The sequence below is a fragment of the Oncorhynchus kisutch genome, linkage group LG1, assembly GCF_002021735.2.
Source record: "Oncorhynchus kisutch isolate 150728-3 linkage group LG1, Okis_V2, whole genome shotgun sequence".
Classification (NCBI taxonomy): domain Eukaryota; kingdom Metazoa; phylum Chordata; class Actinopteri; order Salmoniformes; family Salmonidae; genus Oncorhynchus; species Oncorhynchus kisutch.
The window spans coordinates 35,109,521-35,132,224 of NC_034174.2; the positions used below are offsets into that span (position 1 = coordinate 35,109,521).

Below are 22,704 nucleotides of genomic sequence, written 5' to 3' on the forward strand. Positions count from 1 at the left end.
CAGTACCTGTGAGTCCCGTTCTCCAATGGTGGTGAGGGAGCCAGCAGCGCTGGTCAGGAGGGAGAGCAGAGAATCAGCCAGGCTGGCCCGGTCCCTGGAAGCTGGAACCAGGAATACCACGTCGAGACGACCACCCACACACACTGAGGACAGAGACACAGTGAGAGAGGAGGGGTTGGAACATAATGGGCCGGTATGAGGACTAAGGAGAAGGGATGGAATGGAGTGACTGGTTAAAAAGGAGTGATATCAGTCTTACCAGTGCGTTCGTCCACTGAGATCTCAGGGCCCACCTCCCTCTGGAAGTTGGGCTGCAGGGTGAAGCGGTATCTCAGGCCCAGACGTAGCCCTGTCACCCTGTAGGAGCTGGATGACCCAGGCAGCGTGGTGGATTGACCCGGACCAGTATCTGGTTAGAGACCAAACACACACAGGCACCCACACAGACAAGTACGTACAAGTACATACACACACAATCACACACAAACAACGATTAGCGATCAACCTTTCATTGTGGAACATAGTCAATAAACTACCAAATGTGACCCCATTATGCAGTGTTTTTGTCTCACCTCTCTCCTCTTTCCAGCGCAGGATATATCCTGTGGCACCAGTCAGTGGAACCCAGCCTAACAACACAGAATTCTGGGTAACCTCTGCCACACGCAGACCTGTTACAGGCTGTAGGGGAGCTAAAGGGAGGAGAGGAGGAGTGAGTGATCAGTTAAGAGAGAGACAACCGTATGTGAGTGACTTCAGTAATCGTGTGATAGAGAACATTAAGTGGTAGTGACTATACAACAGTTAGAACCTATAGCCATAACCACAAAAACCTTGGGCTTTTATAAGGTTTGATCTTAGTCTAGTCACATGGCCAGGAAAACTCCAGTCCATAACTATAGTGAATGAAAGGAGAGGAGATGGTGTGGGCAGAGAAGTGTACCTGTGGAGGCTGTGATAGTGACAGCTTGACTCTCTCTGTCCCTGAAGATGGCAGCCAGCCTCATTGTGTAGCTCACACCAGGCCGCAGACCATCCAGGTCAAACGAGGTCGCATCTCGACCTATCAGACGGCTCGATTCAGCCTCACCTGAATGGAACCAGTAGAGAATATTAGAAAACGTAAATAAATATTAAATTGCAAACATTTGTTTGGATGAGCATTTTATGTACGTGTATGTGTATGTGTGTGTGTGTGTGTGTGTGTTTACCCAGGGCTGATCTCCAGTAGATGCGGTACCCTGTGACCCCAGCCATTCCTCTCCAGACCAGACGCAGCACCCTTGGGGTAGCCTCCAGCACCCTGACCCCCTCCACACGGTCCACAGCAACAGGTTCCCCAGCTACACACACACACACACACACACACACACACACACACACACACACACACACACACACACACACACACACACACACACACACACACACACACACACAGAATACAGTACAGAGCAGTACGCTTTCCAGTGAATTCAGGAAGTACACTGACATTCCAATTATCTTCAGTGCTTTTCAATGAGGACCATTTGGAATAGGAATTTAGTTTACTTTCTGATTTGACTGTAATTTACCCCAACCTTGCTACATAGTAATTCTGTAAAGTTGTATCTTCCAATGTTTTCTTATCCATTCTAATCAAACAGAGGTACAATGTAACTGCACAGTCTCTTTTCTTTAAGACTGTAGTGTAACTCACGTGTCGTGACTCTGACAGAGACTGGGGATCCCTCTCTGTTCTGAACCAGGGCCATGACCTGCACCTCATACTGAGCCCCTGGGTCCAGCTGCTCCAGGTCCACCGCTGTGAGGTCACCACCTACCAGCTGGCTCCTCTCCTGCCCACCTATACCAAGACAGAAGGCGTGGTAGTGAGTGGTCTGGCACAAAATGGCTGCCATGTTTTATTAATACACAGCAAATTCTCCACTGTTAAATCAACAGTGACAGTGTGACATTTAACACTGGTCCAGTGTCTATACGGAGTGTTAAATTAACAAACGGCTTAGGTTCAAGCCTTATTTACATATTTCCCAGAGTGCCTTGCCTTTCGAGTGAAGTGTAAAATTAATACCTACGACTGTATTTGTTAGTGACAAAGACATATATCCATCCATTTTCAGGCAATCCTAGTGAGATCCTAAGTGAATATGTTGTCATTATTTAACTCAATACAAAGCGTATGTCATAAAGCCTTAGACTCTTATGGGTTAACTAGAACAACCTTTCAGTAACGGATGCAACGTCTAAGTAACAGAAAAATGTATACTATTTATATTTGAGTAACACAAGGTGAATTAGTCAATCAATGCACATACAAAAACAGAAATTGAAAACAGCAATTCTAAAAATCCACCTGCATTAGAGGATGCTGGTAAATATGATAATGATGGGTGTGGTTTTGGTTTAACACTGGTTATTAACACCAACAGTGGGGTTATTTTACAACAATGAGTGTTAATTTAACATCTGAATCAACACTAGAAGTGTTACACAGAAAACTCAACACGAGGTAACACTGGCCAATTTTCTGTTCGTGAGTATATATATATATATTTATGTTATGTGTGGCTGGTGTGAATAGAGGTAATTCCTATATTATAATGAGCTATGTATAGTACAATATTTAATAATGAAACATCATGGCAATATCATTCACATTTCAAAGGAGTAAAGCTAATCGAATCTCTCACCGTCAATTCGCTTCCAAGCCACACGATAGGCTGTCGCTCCCTGCACGCCCACCCATGTTACTCTGACGACCTCACCGCGGGACTCTTGGGCTTTGAGTGAAGTCACTGTTCCCACCACCAACTGGTCTGACTCTTGAGGACAGAGAAGTGGAAGAGATCAGTCACCAATTTACAAGCACTGTTCTATAGGATAGCACTCATTTAATTAATTCAATCCATTTTTAAATGTACTAAGTGAGGGCTAAGTGAAGCTGTTACCATATTGTTGACAGTTAACCAACTCATTCAAATCTACTATGGGTTATCAAGAAGAGAAGGGGTTAGGGGTCAATTTGGTAATGGAGTGATAGAGTACCTGTTCTGGTGTTCAGGGAGGTGGGGTATCCTTCCCGAGACCCAATCAGTGAGGATACTGAGACCCGGTAGGAGGAGTCTTCCTGAAGGCTGTCGATGGTGAAGGAAGTGACATCAGCGGCCACCGTGCGGGAGGACTCCACTCCTGTAGACAGATGGGGTCAGGCCATAAAGAATGATAGAGAAAGCATCCTTCAGCAAAAAAAGAAATCTCCTCTCACTGTCAACTGCGTTTATTTTCAGCAAACTTGACATGTGTAAATATTTGTATGAACATAACAACATTCAATAACTGAGACAAACTGAACAAGTTCCACAGACATGTGACTAACAGAAATGGAATAATGTGTCCCTGAAAAAAGGGGGGTGGGGGGGTCAAAAGTAACAGTCAGTATCTGGTGTGGCCACTAGCTGCATTAAGTACTGCAGTGCATCTCCTCCTCATGGACTGCACCAGATTTGCCAGTTCTTCCTGTGAGATGTAACCCCATTCTTCTACCAAGGCACCTGCAAGTTCCCAGACATTTCTAAGGAGAATGGCCCTAGCCCTCACCCTCCAATCCAACAGGTCCCAGACGTGCTCAATGGGATTGAGATCCGGGCTCTTCGTTGGCCATGGCAGAACACTGACATTCCTGTCTTCCAGGAAATCACGCACAGAACGAGCAGTATGGCTGGTGGCATTGTCATGCTGGAGGGTCATGTCAGGATGAGCCTGCAGGAAGGGTACCACATGCGGGAGGAGGATGTCTTTCCTGTAACGCACAGCATTGAGATTGCCTGCAATGACAACAAGCTCGGTCCGATGATACTGTGACACACCGCCCCAGACCATGACGGACCCTCTACCTCCAAATCGATCTCGCTCCAGAGTATAGGCCTCGGTGTAACGCTCATTCCTTCGACGATAAACGCAAATCCGACCATCAAACCTGGTGAGACAAAACCGTGACTCGTCAGTGAAGAGCACTTTTTGCCAGTCCTGTCAGGTCCAGCGACGGTGGGTTTGTGCCCATAGGCGACATTGTTGCTGGTGATGTCTGGTGAGGACCTGCCTTACAACAGGCCTACAAGCCCTCAGTCCAGCCTCTCTCAGCCTATTGCGGACAGTCTGAGAACTGATGGAGGAATTGTGCGTTCCTGGTGTAACTCGAGCAGTTGTTGTTGCCATCCTGTACCTGTCCCGGAGGTGTGATGTTCGGATGTACCGATCCTGTGCAGGTGTTGTTACACATGGTCTGCCACTGCGAGGACGATCAGCTGTCCATCCTGTCTCCCTGTAGCGCTGTCTTAGGCATCTCACAGTACGGACATTGCAATTTATTGCTCTGGCCACATCTGCAGTCCTCATGCCTCCTTGCAGCATGCCTAAGGCACGTTCACGCAGATGAGCAGGGACCCTGGGAATCTTTCTTTTGGTGTTTTTCAGAGTCAGTAGAAAGGCCTCTTTAGTGTCCTAAGTTTTCATAACTGTGACCTTAATTGCCTACCGTCTGTAATCTGTTAGTGTCTTAATGACCGTTCCACAGGTGCATGTTCATTAATTGTTTATGGTTCATTGAACAAGCATGGGAAACAGTATTTAAACCCTTTACAATGAAGATTTGGATTTTTACGAATTATCTTTAAAAGACAGGGTCCTGAAAAAGGGACGTTTCTTTTTTTGCTGAGTTTAGTTCCAATTATGCGGTCTGGGAGCGCACAGGTAGCGCCATTGAGGCAATCTCCATTTTGAAGTAGTAAATGTTTTTTTTTACAATTGGCTGATCACTCCTGATGACCTGCTTGAATATGACTCCAACAGGGATATCAGCCAATAAAGTTGTAAGCCACACACAGTTGACTACATTAAAATGGTGTAAGCCCTCAATGGCTCTGGCCATGCTAAAACAGCCTTTTGGCCACTAGAGGCCTCTATCATTCTCTATGGGTCAGGCAACGAGGTGAACGCTACTGGGGATTGCTATTACTGTATTACTAGACTAGAGTAACTACTAGTCAATCCCAATACAATGTGTTCTTTGAGCCTTAATGCGCTTTGAGACCTAAGGTAAGGATCCTTAGAAATGTAATTTATACGTCAGATAACACCTATCTCACTTATCCTATTCACGCCTACCATTTCCACTGCGCCAGGTAATCTTGTAGCCAGTTGCCCTGGAGACTGGTGACCATGTGATGCGTATCCTCTGAGAGGTGACATCAATGATACGCAGGCCGCTAACCGTGCTTGAGCCGTTGTTGCCATTGGTCCTGGCCGAGAGGGTGACCACCTCTCCGATACGTTGACCAATCACAGCCGCCACGCCCAGGACCACAGCTGTGTCTGGCTGCAGCCCCTCCACTGTGTAGGACGAGGCCTCTGGCCCCAGAACACGGGACTGCTCCGCATCTAGGAGAGATACACAATGTTAAAGACACACACTGGGACACTGCTCTATATAAAAGAGAAGGTGAGAGAAAGTAACACATACATAGAAAATAGGGACTGCTGCTATAATTATGTTATCACAACATTGTATTTCTGAGGACTAGTTTATCACAAAATCATTCCAAGCATAATTCAGCTGACACTTACTGTTGCCTTGTCTCCAAGTGACCCTGTACCCTGTTGCCCCGGAAACCCCTGTCCAGGCGATTCGGAGTCGCCGACCATTGGTGTTTGTCACACGCAGGTTTGTCACTCTCTCCAATGCTTGTTCTGAAATCACACATCAATAAGAACATTGCGGTTCAGTGCACCACCAAACTATTTCCCATGCTCAATATCAAACTTACATTTCCCATTCCAAAAATTTTGCCATTTCGTGCCTACTAAACACAGCCCTCTTCTTTTATCTCTGTCTGTGCTTGCTACAGCTCACCTCCCCTCAGTATCACTATTCACCACCTATTCACATTGACAATCAGCTGGCAGCCATTCATCACACAGCCACAGCAAAGCACTGTTTACCAAACTGGCAAACACCCTACAGCCCTGAGCCAAGATCTGCATGCATTCAATCCATCCACATCCTCTCTCTCACAGGCTGGAGCATGCACTAGCATACAATCAGTGTGTGTGTGTGTGTGTGTGTGTGTGTCTCACCTGATTTGATGTAGACAGTGACTGGGTCCCCCTCGCTGTCTCCCACCACAGCTGTCACGCTGACCCCATAAGACACGCCCTCTGTCAGACCCCTAAGGTCAAGGGTCGTCTGGCTTCCAGGGATACTGCGGGTTTCCTCTGTTTGCGCTGTAAGTACAGTGTTAAAACATATGTGAGATCCGTCTAAAGTAGTGCACTATATAGGGAGAGAATAGAGCGTCATTTGAGATGTGCCCTTACCTTCAGTGTTGACCATGAGGATACGGTACTGCGTTGCCCCGGCTACCCCTGTCCATCCCAGTCGCACAGTGCTGCCCAGGTACTCTACCACTCGCAGGTTGGACACCCTCCCCACCGGCTGTTCCACTGTACACATGGGGGGGGGGAGTCAGTAAAATGGTAAAACAAATAACATACAAATAATAAGTGAAATATAGAAGTAAATATAAAATACAAAGGGGCTAAAACAAAGCGGGTCGCGCCTGCCCTTATCTCTGACCTGTGGGAGAGGTGGAGACGGGGGTGGCCTCTTCTCGTCCCTCATACAGGGTGAACAAGGTGATGACATACTCAGTGCTGGGCTGCAGCCCTGACAGATCATAAATAGTGGTGTTCCTGGAGAATGACTGACTCTGCATTCTGCCACCTGAGGAGAGAGAGACTACAGTAAGGCAGTTTGACGTTGACAGTCAGTCAGCGAGGGTACATCTATGTTTGTGTGCGTGGATCGGTGTACTCAATGTTGAGGGGTTCGAAAGTACATGAAACTTTCGCTTGTATGTGTGAGTGTACGTGTGTGTGTGTCCTTACGTGTGTATGCAAGCATGAGTGTGTGTGTGTGTGTGTCTGACCTTCCCCCTGCCTCCACTCCAGGCGGTATCCCCTGGCAGACTGGATTAAGTTCCAGGTGAGGCGGATGGAGGAGGGCCCGGTGGTGGCTGCCCTCAGCACCTGCTGCTCCAGACGCTCTGCATGGGGGTAACAGAGACACAACCCAACCATGGGTCTTATCAACTGATATATCATGGTATGCCAGAACCTCTTAAAAACCCATTCAGGGTGATGGGGTCAAATTGGGGTCATGATAGGGGCTGCACCAAATGTTTGATGTATTATAATAATTGACTATGCTTATGTTGTATTAATAGAAGGGAGGGGGGCTATGGGACCCCTCCTCCTCCCCATTTATAGGGTCCTAGACTACTGATTAACAATATACAGTATATATTAATTTTAAGTTTTTTAAATTGTTCCACAGTCTTTACTAAGTCTCTGCATATTATAAAGAAATGGTCTGAGAAATGTGTTAATTATTGCATGGGGTCTGTGAGAAAGCACTTCAAAGATAAACATAGAGCCCTGCAGGGGAGTAAAATAGATCAGAGGCTAGTCAGACATACTTCTATAAATCAACTTGGGGGAGTGGACATTTACTGCTGATGCTTTAGAAAACACTGGAACTATTGTTTCTCTCTTGTAGGTTTATATAGCTGTGTATGCATGGGCTTGGTCGGATGAGTAGCAGGTAATGACGTATGCAGTAACATCACTAGGGCTGGACTTCGGGCTTAATAAAATAACTTGGGACTTTTCCTATGGGACAGAACTCAGGAGAGACATCAGTTGTATGTGTGATGTTTGATCTTTGACTTCTGTCTACAGCTGTATTTTGATTAAAATTGTTATGATTTATAAGTGCACATTTTGAGTGTTCCTTATTTGATAAGTAAATAAAACAGAGCACAGAAAAACGGAACCAAAAAGGGGATATTTAAGCAATAAGGCACAAGGGGGTGTGGTATATGGCCAATATACCACAGCTAAGGGCTGTTCTTACCGCAAACGCCCAAGGTGCCTTGCTATTATAAACTGGTTACCAACGTATTTAGAAAAGTAAAATGAAATGTTTCGTAATACCCGTGCTATAGCTGATATACCACGGCTTTCAGCCAATCAGCATTCAGGGCTCGAACCACCCAGTTTATAATCAGCTATTAGAGGGGATTTCAATTCATAATGCATCTTAGTTGGACTGCCGGTACACTTATTTAGAACAACTCTTAGCTACACAAACATTGTGTGTTTCCCCTTCCATTTGAGATCAAAGATCCCAGAGAGGAGCATTAGGAGGCATTCTGTATTAAATAACTACAGTACGCTACCCCCTCCCTGATTATAATCCAGACCAATAAACATGATGATGACTCAGCTTTAACTCAAACAAATCCCTGTTAAGTGAAGACATCCCTCAAAAATGTGTCATACACAGGAAGTTGTATGTGTGTGTGTTTGTGTGTGTTTTCTGCACAGTATGCATGTGTGCAACAGATTTAACTTCCAAAAAAGGATCAACTGTAAATATTTAGTAAGCAGAATAATATAATTATCTCTCTTCCTCTATTTCCTCTATTTTCTACTGCCTCTATTATCCTCCTTTACACTATGGTCTGTTGGACGCAGCAGAAATAGTCTTTCATAAAGGCATTCTTTCATTGGCTAAGATGAACCACAAGTGGAAGTTACTGGGACAAAGACAGAGGAAAATAGAGTGAGAGGAAAATAGAACGAGAGGAAAATAGAACGAGAGGAAAATAGAATGAGAGCGAGAGAGGAGAGGGAAATCTGTTTGTGTTTCAGTGATCTCTCCAAATTTGCTTAACTTTGTAAAGTGCTTAGGAAGTTACTGAATTGTGTGTGTGTGTGTTGTGTATGCGTGTTGTGTGTGTGTGTATGCGTGTCTGCCATGCATACATGGGTGTGTGTGTAGCTCTATACCTATCTTGAACCTGGTGGTAGCACCAGGACCCTCTGTGTTGCCTTCGTAGAGAGCGATGACAGTGACAATGTACTCAGTGTCTGGCTGCAGGTTCAACAGGGTGTGAGTCTCACTGTCACCAGCCACCTCCACAGATTCCACATCACGACCTGGGAGAGACACAGAGGCAGGGGGAGAGGAGAGAGGGATGGGGGGAGAGGAGACAGGAGAGATGGGTGGGGGAAGAGGAGAGGAGGGTGGGGTGGGGGGAAAGGAGAGGAGAGAGGGGTGGGGGGAAGGAGAGAGGGGTGGGGGGAAGGGGAGTGGGGAGAGGAGAGGCGGTGGGGTGAGAGGAGAGATGGGTGGGTGGGTGGGGAGAGGAGAGGAGAGGAGAGAGGGGGGAGAGAGGAGAGAGGGGTGGGGAGAATAAGAGAGGGGAGAGGAGAGGGAGTGGGGGAGGGAGAGAGAGGAGAGACGGGGGAGAGGAGAGAGGGGTGTGGGGAGAGGAGAGAGGGCAGAGAGGAGAGATGGGGAGAGAGGAGAGATGGGGGAGAGGAGAGAGGGGGAGATGAGAGATGGGTGGGGGAGAGGAGAGCAGAGGAGAGAAGATAGAGGAAGGTATGGAGGGGTGAAAGAAAAGGACAGTTGTTGTGCACATATAAATTGTGTCACTGACTGCTCACTATTCAAAGTATAAACAGCCTTGCTGATTCTCTCATAAATTCCATTCTGTGTCACTATACATTTCTGAAGAACAACCTCTCTGTGTAAATATACATGTTAATAAGGTAAGTCTATATTGATTGGTGCATGGGTATACTGGCACATAATCTGCTGTCAAATGTCACTGTCTCTCTCCTTACCGGTGAATGGTCCCCAGACCAGTCTGTAGGCCCTGGCTCCACCCACTCCTCTCCACAACACCCGGACACTACGCTCTGACACAGTATCCACTGACAGCTGCTGGGCCGCTTCTAGACGCACTGCAAGACAGACATAACACGCACACACAAACACACACAAAAATAGTTGTAAACACAGTGCACATACTGAAATAGGGCACAGAAGAACAATATATGAGAGCTTCAGACTTTTTATGTTTACTGCAGCGCAAATAGTCACCACCAGCTGGAAGTATGACTTTCTAACAATTTGAAAGAATAGTGTCAGAGAAAGACGTGCAATGCTCCCTATCTGGCGATGACAACCATTCTGATCACTGTTACCTTTCCACCTATGGTTCAAATAAAGTCATGAGACCATGAGGCCAATCGGTATAGTTTACATGGCATGAAATCCATCCATCCAAAAACAGTTCCAAATGATTTCCTCTTAATGTAGCCTTCACATGACTGCCACAAGGCACTGTGCTTGCTGTGAACTTCTGTAGAACTTCTGTTCTCCTCTTCCATTCACAAACAAAGGCTCATAAAAATGGCTCAAACTGTGTTTGACCAGATACAATGCTATTTCACAGGAAACAAATTGACAACAGAATTTCAGCATGCTTATAGGGAAGGACACTCAACAAGCACAGCACACAGCACACACAAATGACTGATGATTGGCTGAGAGAAATTGATCATAAAATGATTGTGGGGACTGTCTTGTTAGACAGTGCAGCTTTTGACATTATCTGCTGCTGGAAAAACATATGTGTTATGGCTTTACACCCCCTGCTATTATGTGGATAAAGAGTTACCTGTCTAACAGAACACAGAGGGTGTTCTTTAATGGAAACCTCTCAAATATAATCCAGTTAGAATCTGTTGTAGCTGTTTAGGCCACTTGTTTTTTTCAATGTTTACTAATGACATGACACTGACTTTAAATAAAGCTAGTGTGTCTAAGTATGCGGATGACTCAACACTATACACATCAGCTACCACAGCGACTGAAATGACTGCAACACTCAACAAAGAGCTGCTGTTAGTTTCAGAGTGGGTGGCAAGGAATAAGTTAGCCCTATATATTTCTAAAACTAAAAGCATTGTACTTGGAACAAAACACTCACTAAACCCTAAACCTCAACTAAATCTATAATGTGGAAACTGAGAAAGTTGAGATGACTAAACTGCTTGGAGTAACCATAGATTGTAAACTGTCATGGTCAAAAATGATTGATACAACAGTAGCTAAGATGGGGAGAAGTCTGTTTATAATAAAGCGATGCTCTGCCTTCTTAACAACACTATCAGCAAGGCAAGTCCTACAGGCCCTAGTTTTGTCGCACCTTGACCACTGTTCAGTTGTGTCGTCAGGTGCCACAAAAAGGACTTAGGAAAATTGCAATTGGCTCAGAACAGGGCAGCACGGCTGGCCCTTGGATGTACACAGAGAGCTAATATTAATAATATGCATGTCAATCTCTCCTGGCTCACAGTGGAGGAGAGACTGACTTCATCACTACTTTTATTTATGAGAGGTATTGACATGTTGAATGCACTGAGCTGTCTGTCTAAACTACTGGCACACGGCTCGGACACCCATGCATACCCCACAAGACATGCCACAAGAGGTCTCTTCACAGTCCCCAAGTCCAGAACAGACTATGGGAGGTGCACAGTACTACATAGAGCCATGACTACATGGAACGTTATTCCACATCAAGTAACTGACGCGAGCCGTAAAATTATATTTACAAAATAAGATTAAAAAAACACCTTATGGAACAGCGGGGACTGTGAAGCAACACAAACATTGGCACAGACACACACACACACGATAACATACGCACTATACATACACATGGATTTAGTACTATAGATATGTGGTAGTGGTGGAGTAGGGGCCTGAGGGCACACAGTGTGTTGTGAAATCTGTGAATGTATTGTAATGTTTTAAAAATGGTATAAACTGCCTTAATTTTGCTGGACCCCAGAAAGAGTAGGGATCCATAACAATGGGGATCCATAACAAATACAAATACACCAATGTGAAGTTCATGTTAAACAGAAGATGATATGATGCATCATGTAGTACTGACTGAGGGTAATGGGAAAGAGGGTGTGGTGTACTTACATGTCCGTGAGTTGAGGGTGGCGGGGGAGGCAGAGTTTCGGGGGAACAGCGGGTAGAGGGTGAGGACGTACTCTGTGTCGGGCAGTAGCCTCTCCAGGGTGAAAGAAGTAGAGTCTGCAGCCAGAGACTGCTCCAATAGCTTGGCCTTAGGCTGACCTGTCAATCAATCACAGCCAGCCATTCACAAGGGTTAGAGCATGCAACAGGCAAGTAAATACACAGCTGACTATACACATATTTAAATGCACATGCTTGTACTTGTAGTGTATGTGTATAATATGAGGAAGATCGAGAGCAGTCTGGAGAACTGTTTGTGTGTGTGTGTGTGTGTGTGTGTGTGTGTGTGTGTGTGTGTGTGTGTGTGTGTGTGTGTGTGTGTGTGTGTGTGTGTGTGTGTGTGTGTGTGTGTGTATGTGTGAGTGTGTGCCTGGCTGCCTGTCTGTCTAACCTGCAGTCTGAGGCAACCCCAGCCCCACCCAGCTCCACATGCACTTTCAGGCTGTTGCCAAGGCAATGCGCCAGCCTGAGAGGAATGTGTTGCCTGTCGAAATGGGCACAGATCTTCATCCTACCACAGACAAGGCATACATGGGGTGTGTGTGTGTGTGTGTGTGTGTGTGTGTGTGTGTGTGTGTGTGTGTGTGTGTGTGTGTGTGTGTGTGTGTGTGTGTGTGTGTGTGTGTGTGTGTGTGTGTGTGTGTGTGTGTGTGTTGTGCAGAGATTGGCAGTATTTCTGTTAGTGAGAGGAAAATACATATTTCAATTACCTTTGAGTATTTTGTCATATGTATGTCATTGGCCTAAACTACAATCCATATATTTTGTAACAAGATACTTTCAAGACCTATAATTTATATTTTTGAAATACAAAATACTTATTCTAAATCATTTTTTATAACAGTGACCCCCTTTCACCCTGCATTAGTATCAGAAGTCTGATGACACTATGGTGTGATAAATTACCAAAATGTAAATATGAACACTTCCAAAGCATGCTTGGTCATTTAGCAGACACTCTTATCCAGAGCGACTTACAGTCAGTGCATACTGCATTCAACTAAAGTAGATAAGCAACCACATATCACAGTCATAGCAAGTGGAATGTGTTTTGTTACCATTACTGAGAATGTTGTTTAAGTCCTTGCAAATGTATTTTGTATTTAGAAAATACAAAATACCTGTATTTTAGTTTGATACATTGGTCTTTAGAGTATCTTGTATTTGTAACAAGACATAACAAAATGTATCTTTTGCCCATCTCTGTGGGTGTGGGTGTACTGGGCGCATGAATTAGGGCCTGCAGTTGCTTGCTCCTACTCAAAGAATGGCTCCCCCATGTGAAAACTAGGTGAATTACAACAGTACTAGGCTGCATTCAAAACAAATCTCCCGCCTTATTGCATCCCATTTCCCCGTAACGGTGAGTTTTGATGGGGTTAAGAATTAACATAAAATCAGGAGAAAGGACCAGACTTGAATGCAACAATTTGACTAGTTGCCCTCAACGCAGCTACTTACTAACAAACACCAACTGCTACTAACTGCCAATCAGCTTCCACGCCTGTTGCAACGTTTTAACTAGTTGACGGGACCGCAGCTCCTCAACATCATCAGCTGCAACTCATTGCTAATCAGCCTCCACACCTGTCCTCACTCTCCGTAATCACCACTGCCACCCTACTTAAACCTCACCAAACTAAGATTCCTCCTCTGTATTGTGCAGTGCATGTCGCTTTCTACGTCACTGTGTGGTACTAGCCGTCGCTTAGGTTCTTCCTGGGGGGGGGGGGTTGCCATCACCACAACAGCCTAACTACCATGGCGTGATGATGTCTACCAGCCTTAGGCTTCATCCAGCCCATTCTCATCCCCTCCTGAATCCTTCTTGCATCCATTCAAATTTTTCCATAAATATTCTAAACCCATTTCAATGTCTGCTCCTTTAACTCGTAAAACCAGAGTCGGTGCCTCCTCTTGACAACGCTTTGCTTGAAATGTTCATAAACTAGTGAAGAGCTCAACTTTTTCTGGCGCCAGCATGGTTCTCGCCACTCACAATCCCCCAAACATTTCTCTGCATGCCCTTGTTGAAAATGAATGAGGGCAGAAATTCTCCTGCTGAATTCCTTGTTGGTAAATACCCTACGTAACATGGTGGAGACTCGCGCTTGAGCCGTTTAACACACCGGCTTCAAACGGCTATAAAAACTGTAAAAACATGTATTTTATATTGAAAATATATTTCACAGCGATTTAGATGGTACAAAGGAATGATTTCCTTCACTATTCAGTGATTGTTTTCTGAAATTGAGCGAACAGTAGAATTTTCGCAACCAGGAAATGACAGAGCGATGTTTACACTGTAATTTAGTGGAAACGGGCAGTCACAAATTCGAAACAGATTTCTCTTTTTGACAACAGAAGCCCTTTGTTGTAAAATAGAAATTCTGCATTTTAGAATGCGATTTTGCAAATGTCCAAATATTTTTTTGGGGGGGGAAATATTATGAAACACTATCATTCCACTATTACTGCAGATATATTATGGAAATTGTGTGTAGCACCCTTAAAGAATACACACTGACCTAATTTAAAACAAACACACAAGAGTGCCAATCTGTCCTCCTAAACGTTCTCCATGTGAGACTGGTACTCCTGCCACACCCTGACTCAGGGATGGAGCTGCCACGCTGAGTTATGTTGTGTGCGTATGGTGGTAGTTCCTCTGGGGCACGTCACACCACGCACCTCAACACACCCCATAAATAGATCTATCTGACATAACACACCCTTTCCCTGTATAGAATTGCAGCCACATTCAATCCCTACTACACACCTGAAGTTTCCCTATGTCTCTCCTGCATAGTTTTTAACGTCTCTGTAAAAGTGTATGTGATATTTGTGGTAATGATTGGGTAATACAACTCTTCGTTGCCAGGCAGGGAGCGACAGAGGGCGGTATAAGGTGAGACGTCGTACCCCACCATAGTACTGCATACTACCCTGCTGTCCTTAAAACTACACACAGATTTACACTTCTCAACTTGCCACATGTAGGTTTTTATCCCCATCCCTCCCTCTCTCCCCCCTTTCTGTGTCTGTTACACTCTCACCTGCAAAGAAAAGATGTAAGGAGTTTAGTGTTTTGTAACATGAAAGCATGTATTTCTCCTTCATCTGTGAACAATCAATCAAATGTATGTTATAAAGCCATGTTACCATCAGCAGTTGTCACAAAGAATGAGAGTATGCTTGACTGAGCAGTAGTCGGAGTATAGGTGTGTGAGTGTGAGGATGAGCATGAGTGTGTGTGTTTGTACATGCGTGCACGTGTCTCACCTCGAGGACCATAGGTGAGTCGGTAGCCCTGGAACTGTGAGGTGGGAGCGTCCCAGGTCAGCGAGAGGGAGAAGAAACCAGCCTGGACCAGACGAAGACCGGACACCCCCGGTAGGGAGTCTGAGAAACAAGGGGTGGAGAGGGAGGGATGAGAGGCAGATGAGACATACTTGTGTTCTACGAGGATGGTTTGGCTTCACATTGGAGAGTGACACATTGAGGAGAAACGGGAGAGAACTTGTTAGTGCCTAAAGAAAGAGATGTGGAGAGAGGAGATGATATGACATTTCATTGAGAGGTAAGAAAGACTGTGTTGGTATGGTATCCAGAACTCATCTAAAATATACATAGGTTGAAAGTAAAGATAAAGCTCCATTCATAAAGTGGTCTTGCTTCTTCCTGTCATCCCCATATCCTCCACTTCCACACCCGTCTGTCAAACGGAATTGAAATGCATTGACATTTTACTCTCTCCTTCTCTCCTCCAGGCTTCCACCCCCCCTTCCCCTCTGCATCTTTCCGTGTGTACTCACTGATTTGTGCATTGGTTTCTAATTATCTCAGCTTCTCCCCTCCCCTCCCCTCCCCCCTCCCTCCCTCTGCTGCCTCTGTCCCACCCTCTCTGTGAACTCACTGGTTCTTGTCTTGGCGGACACAGGCTCTCCCACACTGTTGGGATACTGGGCAATGACCGTCACCAGGTAGTCTGTCCCTGACTTCAGCTCTCTAGCCACGAAGCTCCTCTGACTTGCAGACACCGTCTCCTGCAGGGGGGAGAAGGAGGGCTTAGAACATGAGACAGAGGTGCTCTGTTCTGCTCCCCTGAGGGGCTGCAGCGTCATCTGAATTGAAGAGACTGGTTTCTACCTGAAAAACTAGGCGTGTGTGCACTTTCTAGCCAAACAGGATCACAAAGAAAAGAAAAGCAGCAGGATTTCAGAACTTGAGGATTGCACTTGTGCACCCCTGACATATACATATATGTAAGCTGACATACAAAGCTACTGCTGTAAATGGGTCTTCAATGTAATAACATAGCAACAGGTTTTGTCAAAGCCTTTGACTGGGGTAAATGTTTCCTTTAATCTATGTCATTCCTCATTATGGTCATGAGTAAGGTTTCAAAGGGAGGGTATACTACTGGAACCATTCTAAGTTTACCAGTAAACTACCAGAATTTTGGTAACTTTAAAGGATTTTATGTATTTATCACAAGACATCTAGTGGCCCTTTTGGGTGCTTCAGATTATCAAAAGTGTAATTACCTCTGGCTCTCTGTGTGGCCTCATCACATCAAATATATAAAATATTAAAATAAGATGATTTAAAAAAGAAAAGAATGACAAAGCTGTAAAACATTATACTAAATATAAACCATCAACTTAGTGAATACCATTGGTGTTCAATCTGAGGGATTCAGTATGAAATCTATTTATTTATTATACTACTGTATGTCAATATCTCTTTGTTGTTGTAAATGTTTTGGCACCAAACTTGTGGCAGTTGTGAAAAAAGTCAAAGTTGGAAGAGTTGCAGAGTTAATTACAAATAATGCAATTGTTGATTAGATGCTTTTTTTATTAATTAGGCAATTTTCTCATGAGCCATATGGTCTATCCACTAGAAACTCATGAACCATATGGTCTATCCTCTAGAAACTCATGAACCATATGGTCTATCCTCTAGAATATCATGAACCATATGGTCTATCCACTAGAAACTAATTGACCATATGGTCTATCCACTAGAAACTCATGAACCATATGGTCTATCCTCTAGAAACTCATGAACCATAGGGTCTATCCACTAGAAACTCATGAACCATATGGTCTATCCTCTAGAAACTCATGAACCATATGGTCTATCCACTAGAAACTCATGAACCATATGGTCTATCCACTAGAAACTCATGAACCATATGGTCTATCCTCTAGAAACTCATGAACCATAGGGTCTATCCACTAGAAACTCATGAACCATATGGTCTATCCTCTAGAAACTCATGAACCATATGGTCTATCCACTAGAAACTCATGAACCATATGGTCTATCCACTAGAAACTCATGAACCATATGGTCTATCCTCTAGAAACTCATGAACCATATGGTCTATCCTCTGGAAACTCATGAACCATATGGGCTATCCTCTAGAAACTCATGAACCATATGGTCTATCCTCTAGAAACTCATGAACCATATGGTCTATCCACTAGAAACTCATTGACCATATGGTCTATCCTCTAGAAACTCATGAACCATATGGTCTATCCTCTAGAAACTCATGAACCATATGGGCTATCCTCTAGAAACTCGTGAACCATATGGTCTATCCACTAGAAACTCATGAACCATATGGTCTATCCTCTAGAAACTCATGAACCATATGGTCTATCCTCTAGAATATCATGAACCATATGGTCTATCCACTAGAAACTCATGAGCCATATGGTCTATCCACTAGAAACTCATGAACCATATGGTCTATCCTCTAGAAACTCATGAACCATAGGGTCTATCCACTAGAAACTCATGAACCATATGGTCTATCCTCTAGAAACTCATGAACCATATGGTCTATCCACTAGAAACTCATGAACCATATGGTCTATCCACTAGAAACTCATGAACCATATGGTCTATCCTCTAGAAACTCATGAACCATAGGGTCTATCCACTAGAAACTCATGAACCATATGGTCTATCCTCTAGAAACTCATGAACCATATGGTCTATCCACTAGAAACTCATGAACCATATGGTCTATCCACTAGAAACTCATGAACCATATGGTCTATCCTCTAGAAACTCATGAACCATATGGTCTATCCTCTGGAAACTCATGAACCATATGGGCTATCCTCTAGAAACTCATGAACCATATGGTCTATCCTCTAGAAACTCATGAACCATATGGTCTATCCACTAGAAACTCATTGACCATATGGTCTATCCTCTAGAAACTCATGAACCATATGGTCTATCCTCTAGAAACTCATGAACCATATGGGCTATCCTCTAGAAACTCGTGAACCATATGGTCTATCCACTAGAAACTCACGAACCATATGGTCTATCCACTAGAAACTCATGAACCATATGGTCTGTCCACTAGAAACTCATGGACCATATGGTCTGTCCACTAGAAACTCATGAGCCATATGGTCTATCCACTAGAAACTCATGAACCATATGGTCTATCCTCTAGAAACTCATGAACCATATGGTCTATCCTCTAGAATATCATGAACCATATGGTCTATCCACTAGAAACTAATTGACCATATGGTCTATCCACTAGAAACTCATTGACCATATGGTCTATCCACTAGAAACTCATTGACCATATGGTCTATCCACTAGAAACTCATTGACCATATGTTATATCCACTAGAAACTCATTGACCATATGGTCTATCCACTAGAAACTCATTGACCATATGGTCTATCCTCTAGAAACTCATGAACCATATGGGCTATCCTCTAGAAACCCATGAACCATATGGTCTATCCTCTAGAAACTCATGAACCATATGGTCTATCCACTAGAAACTCATGAACCATATGGTCTATCCACTAGAAACTCATTGACCATATGGTCTATCCACTAGAAACTCATTGACCATATGGTCTATCCACTAGAAACTCACTGACCATATGGTCTATCCACTAGAAACTCATGAACCATATGGTCTATCCTCTAGAAACTCATGAACCATATGGTCTATCCACTAGAAACTCATGAACCATATGGTCTATCCTCTAGAAACTCATGAACCATATGGTCTATCCACTAGAAACTCATGAACCATATGGTCTATCCACTAGAAACTCATGAACCATATGGTCTATCCTCTAGAAACTCATGAACCATATGGTGTATCCACTAGAAACTCATGAACCATATAGTCTATCCACTAGAAACTCATGAACCATATGGAAACAGATACAGTATAACAAATGAATGCTATATATGAATTTTAAAAAAGGTAATTATTGTATAAATGACCAACATTACCAGAGATTACCTGTTAATTACCAGAATTACAGAGGATTCTGGTAACTTTGGTAAATTACCAGTAGCTTTGCAACCCTAGTCATGATTGCCAAAACACACAACAAGTCACAGAGGTGGAATTTCACTCTTTTCCTGCCAATGTTTAATCTGCACAGACACAGAAATTCAATTAAACTCCAGATCCACCCATTGAAACATGTTCCTACTCAACCCAATCCCTCTCTCTCTGCCTGTCTGCCATGTAATCAGGCTCCCTGGCTGCACCCACTCCCAGAACTGCAATGAGCCATTAGAATCTGGGTCACATCTACAGTATGAGCTGCTGCCCATCCCCTGAGTCAGGAATGAACACCACACCCCCCACCACCCAACCAGCAATGCCCACCTGACGCAGCTCCGCTGTGATTGGCTGGCCAAGGCCAGAGAGGGGCGTGTACTGCACCACATAGCCAGTCACAGGCCCCCCTGCGGGAGTCCACCGGAACCTGAGCGAATCAGAGGTCTGGCTTGAGAACTGGAGGTTAGAGGGACCGGAGAAGGCATCTGCAAAAAAAAAGAGAGAAAGAGAGAGGTAGAGTGGAGGAGAGGTAAGACAATGAAAGGGAGATAAATATAGAGAGGGGATGTTTATAGTGTAATAGACTGTAATGTATTGTACTGAGCTGTGTGTGTTTACCATCGCTAGCGTACACTCCACCAGAGCTGGAACAAACACGCGGGCCCACCAGGGAGAGCAGTGTGTTAAGCAACTTAAAGTCCCCCACAAAGAATGTGTAGTCTCTCTGAGGAGGAGTGGCTATCAGAGCCAACTCAGTCTGGTCTGCACTCTTTATACCTGACAGAGACAAAAACAACCAGTTAAATACTGTACACACCCAAACTATCAAGATATACAGCCTGAGGCTTGTGGTCGGGTTTAATGAGTCAATTTGGCATTTGGCAGACGGTGTCGGAACATCAGGTCTTGGACCAACAGGTTCTACCTCCAGGCCATAAGACTGCGGAACAGTTAAACCTAGCTATATACCTGCACAGACCTTCTATTCGCCTACTTCTAGTGCTTTTCTATATTTCTTGTTAATATTTTGATTTTGTCATCTGACTTTGATATTTTCATATTGATATTTCTACTAGACTGTTGAGGAGCGCCTGCTAGTAAGCATTTCACTGTACTGTTTACGCCTGCTGTATCCTGTGCATGTGACAAATAAACTTTGATTTGAATGTCTTCCCAAACCTACCCACTGCAAACATCTCCACTCCCAGACTCCGTAGCTTCTGAGCTGGGTCACTTACACTGTCTTGAGACTTCCCATCTGTGATCAGTATACAGACCTGCATATATATGAGAGAGAGAGAGAGAGAGAGAGAGAGAGAGAGAGAGAGAGAGAGAGAGAGAGAGAGAGAGAGAGAGAGAGAGAGAGAGAGAGAGAGAGAGAGAGAGAGAGAGAGAGAGAGAGAGAGAGAGAGAGAGAGAGAGAGAGAGAGAGAGAGAGAGAGAGAGAGAGAGAGAGAGAGAGAGAGAGAGAGAGAGAGAGAGAGAGAGAGAGAGAGAGAGAGAGAGAGAGAAATTTGTCATGGTCTGTCACAGGACAAAATATAGTCTGTCTTTCAGCACACTCTATCCCCCCTCAAACCTTTGAGACGTTCCGGATGGAAGTGGGGTTGAAGAAGTTGTCAGCGACAAATTTGAGGCCAGCACCGGTGCGAGTGTTGCCTCCCTTATAGTTGAGGTTCTCCACAGCGCTGACCAGCTCTGTGCCATTCAGGTATGTGGTGAAGGTGAACTCCACTCTGAACGGGACAAAACACACAACAATAAACAACTTAATTACCTGGGAAAAACCATACACTATTATTATGGCAGTAAGAAAGAAAGAGAGGAAGAGACAAGAATGGAGAGTCAAGTGTTATAGATAGATATTGTCACTAGAAACAAACATAACAGACAAAACTCTCAGTGTCTGACCTTGAGGTGTCGCTGTACTGCACAGCGCCGAAGCGGATCCCTGATTGGCCCACGGAGCTGGTGAAGGGCTTGACGATACCGGCCATGAAGCCCTTGACCTGCAGGAAGTTGGCCCTGCCGATACTGGACGAGCCATCTATCAGGAACACTATGTCTGCTGGTCCAACATTATTACACCTGCCTGAGGAGAGGTGCATTAGTGAGTCTCTGTATCTTAGCTCTGAGAGTCGTGGGCTAGAGTAGGCTAGTATGCTGATGCAAGTAGAGAGAATTAGTGCAGAGGCATAGTATGACAGAATAGATAGCTGTTTTACTGTAGGCAGAGGGGTCAATTTACCTTGGGCTTCAGCCTGGTGCACTGAGGACAGCAGGAACGCCAGGGGGAAAACCCAGCACCACATCTTCATAACCTGCACACAGGCGCACACAACCGTTACAAAATACACATTCACATGCACATCTACACTGTAGACACACATCTACACTGAGTTGTAAAATATACACATAAACACAGCCTGAGTGTGGTCTGCCTCACAGCTGTCCCACAGTGTATCCTCAATAAGTCAGTGAGGCCTCTCTGAGGGTCACAGAGTTGAGGGACACATCACTCTACAGTCTGCCTTGCATCCCCCTCACTTCCCTACAAGGACCTCACCATGTCACAGGTCAATGGAGCTAACTAACTAACACTCTCGGTAAAGAAAGACTACTCACATTGAACACCAATATCACAACAACAAAAAACTCCTGGCCTTAGTCAGGGGGAAAAGGATACAAGTTATTATTTATTTTGGAAGTTTTTGGGAAAAGGAGAGAAGTTAACCAAGCTATTAAGCACAGGCCTCAGACTATTAGCTAGTGATCACTGTTCAGAGCCATCTCTTATTTATCATGCAATACCTTGCCTCATGCAATACCTTGCCTCATCCAATGGTTTAGGATCTGGCAATAGGGTCTGTTTCTTTCCGCGACATGGCTGTTCAAAAACAGGCAAGGTGATGCACAACAGAAGTAGGGGTGGGCATTTGAAATGATTTCACTATTCAAATAATATAATGATTAGTCTAAAAATAAATAACTACAATTCCCTACTCTATTGCCCAATCAGAATAATGCAAAATGCCACAACAGGGTGCTATTCCAGTAGTATTTGGCTAACAGTAGCTTAGGCCAACATCAACAGATATTCAGTCTGATATTCACCATCATAGAACTAATTCAGTTTTTTTTTTAAATTGTTTTCTGTTGAGTGTTTAGCATTGATTTGTGTCAGGTCTTCTGGACCCTCTGTTGGTGTGCGCCTATAGGTTAATTCCTATTTGAAGAGGTGAAAATAGCATACCGCTGTTAGGTCTGACCGGAGGGCTAAATGCTCTATGATAGTAAAATGCCTTTTCATGTAAAACCCATCCCATAACCCATGATAGAAAATGAGCTTCAACATTAAAACAATCAGTTATCAACATCCTC

General features: G+C 44.3%; 1 protein-coding gene across 5 annotated transcripts in view; it reads right to left on the minus strand.

Moving 5' to 3' along the window:
• LOC109873286 (collagen alpha-1(VII) chain) overlaps positions 1 to 22,704 on the minus strand; it is a 98,805-nt gene that overhangs the window by 57,751 nt on the left and 18,350 nt on the right. For all 5 annotated transcript variants that reach the window (XM_031822592.1, XM_031822583.1, XM_031822590.1 and 2 more), the window contains exons 2-26: positions 21,572 to 21,644; positions 21,235 to 21,415; positions 20,903 to 21,059; positions 20,507 to 20,600; positions 19,942 to 20,100; positions 19,651 to 19,808; positions 15,885 to 16,014; positions 15,251 to 15,370; positions 11,912 to 12,067; positions 9,754 to 9,873; positions 8,911 to 9,060; positions 6,987 to 7,103; positions 6,635 to 6,781; positions 6,376 to 6,501; positions 6,136 to 6,282; positions 5,626 to 5,748; positions 5,167 to 5,439; positions 3,049 to 3,192; positions 2,694 to 2,825; positions 1,700 to 1,846; positions 1,212 to 1,343; positions 944 to 1,090; positions 573 to 692; positions 260 to 409; positions 7 to 143 (exon numbers count right to left, since the gene is read on the minus strand). In XM_031822592.1, coding sequence (XP_031678452.1) covers positions 7 to 143; positions 260 to 409; positions 573 to 692; positions 944 to 1,090; positions 1,212 to 1,343; positions 1,700 to 1,846; positions 2,694 to 2,825; positions 3,049 to 3,192; positions 5,167 to 5,439; positions 5,626 to 5,748; positions 6,136 to 6,282; positions 6,376 to 6,501; positions 6,635 to 6,781; positions 6,987 to 7,103; positions 8,911 to 9,060; positions 9,754 to 9,873; positions 11,912 to 12,067; positions 15,251 to 15,370; positions 15,885 to 16,014; positions 19,651 to 19,808; positions 19,942 to 20,100; positions 20,507 to 20,600; positions 20,903 to 21,059; positions 21,235 to 21,415; positions 21,572 to 21,641 — 3,537 coding nt within the window. In that variant the 5' untranslated portion in view covers positions 21,642 to 21,644. The remainder of the gene's footprint in view (positions 1 to 6; positions 144 to 259; positions 410 to 572; positions 693 to 943; positions 1,091 to 1,211; positions 1,344 to 1,699; positions 1,847 to 2,693; positions 2,826 to 3,048; positions 3,193 to 5,166; positions 5,440 to 5,625; positions 5,749 to 6,135; positions 6,283 to 6,375; positions 6,502 to 6,634; positions 6,782 to 6,986; positions 7,104 to 8,910; positions 9,061 to 9,753; positions 9,874 to 11,911; positions 12,068 to 15,250; positions 15,371 to 15,884; positions 16,015 to 19,650; positions 19,809 to 19,941; positions 20,101 to 20,506; positions 20,601 to 20,902; positions 21,060 to 21,234; positions 21,416 to 21,571; positions 21,645 to 22,704) is intronic.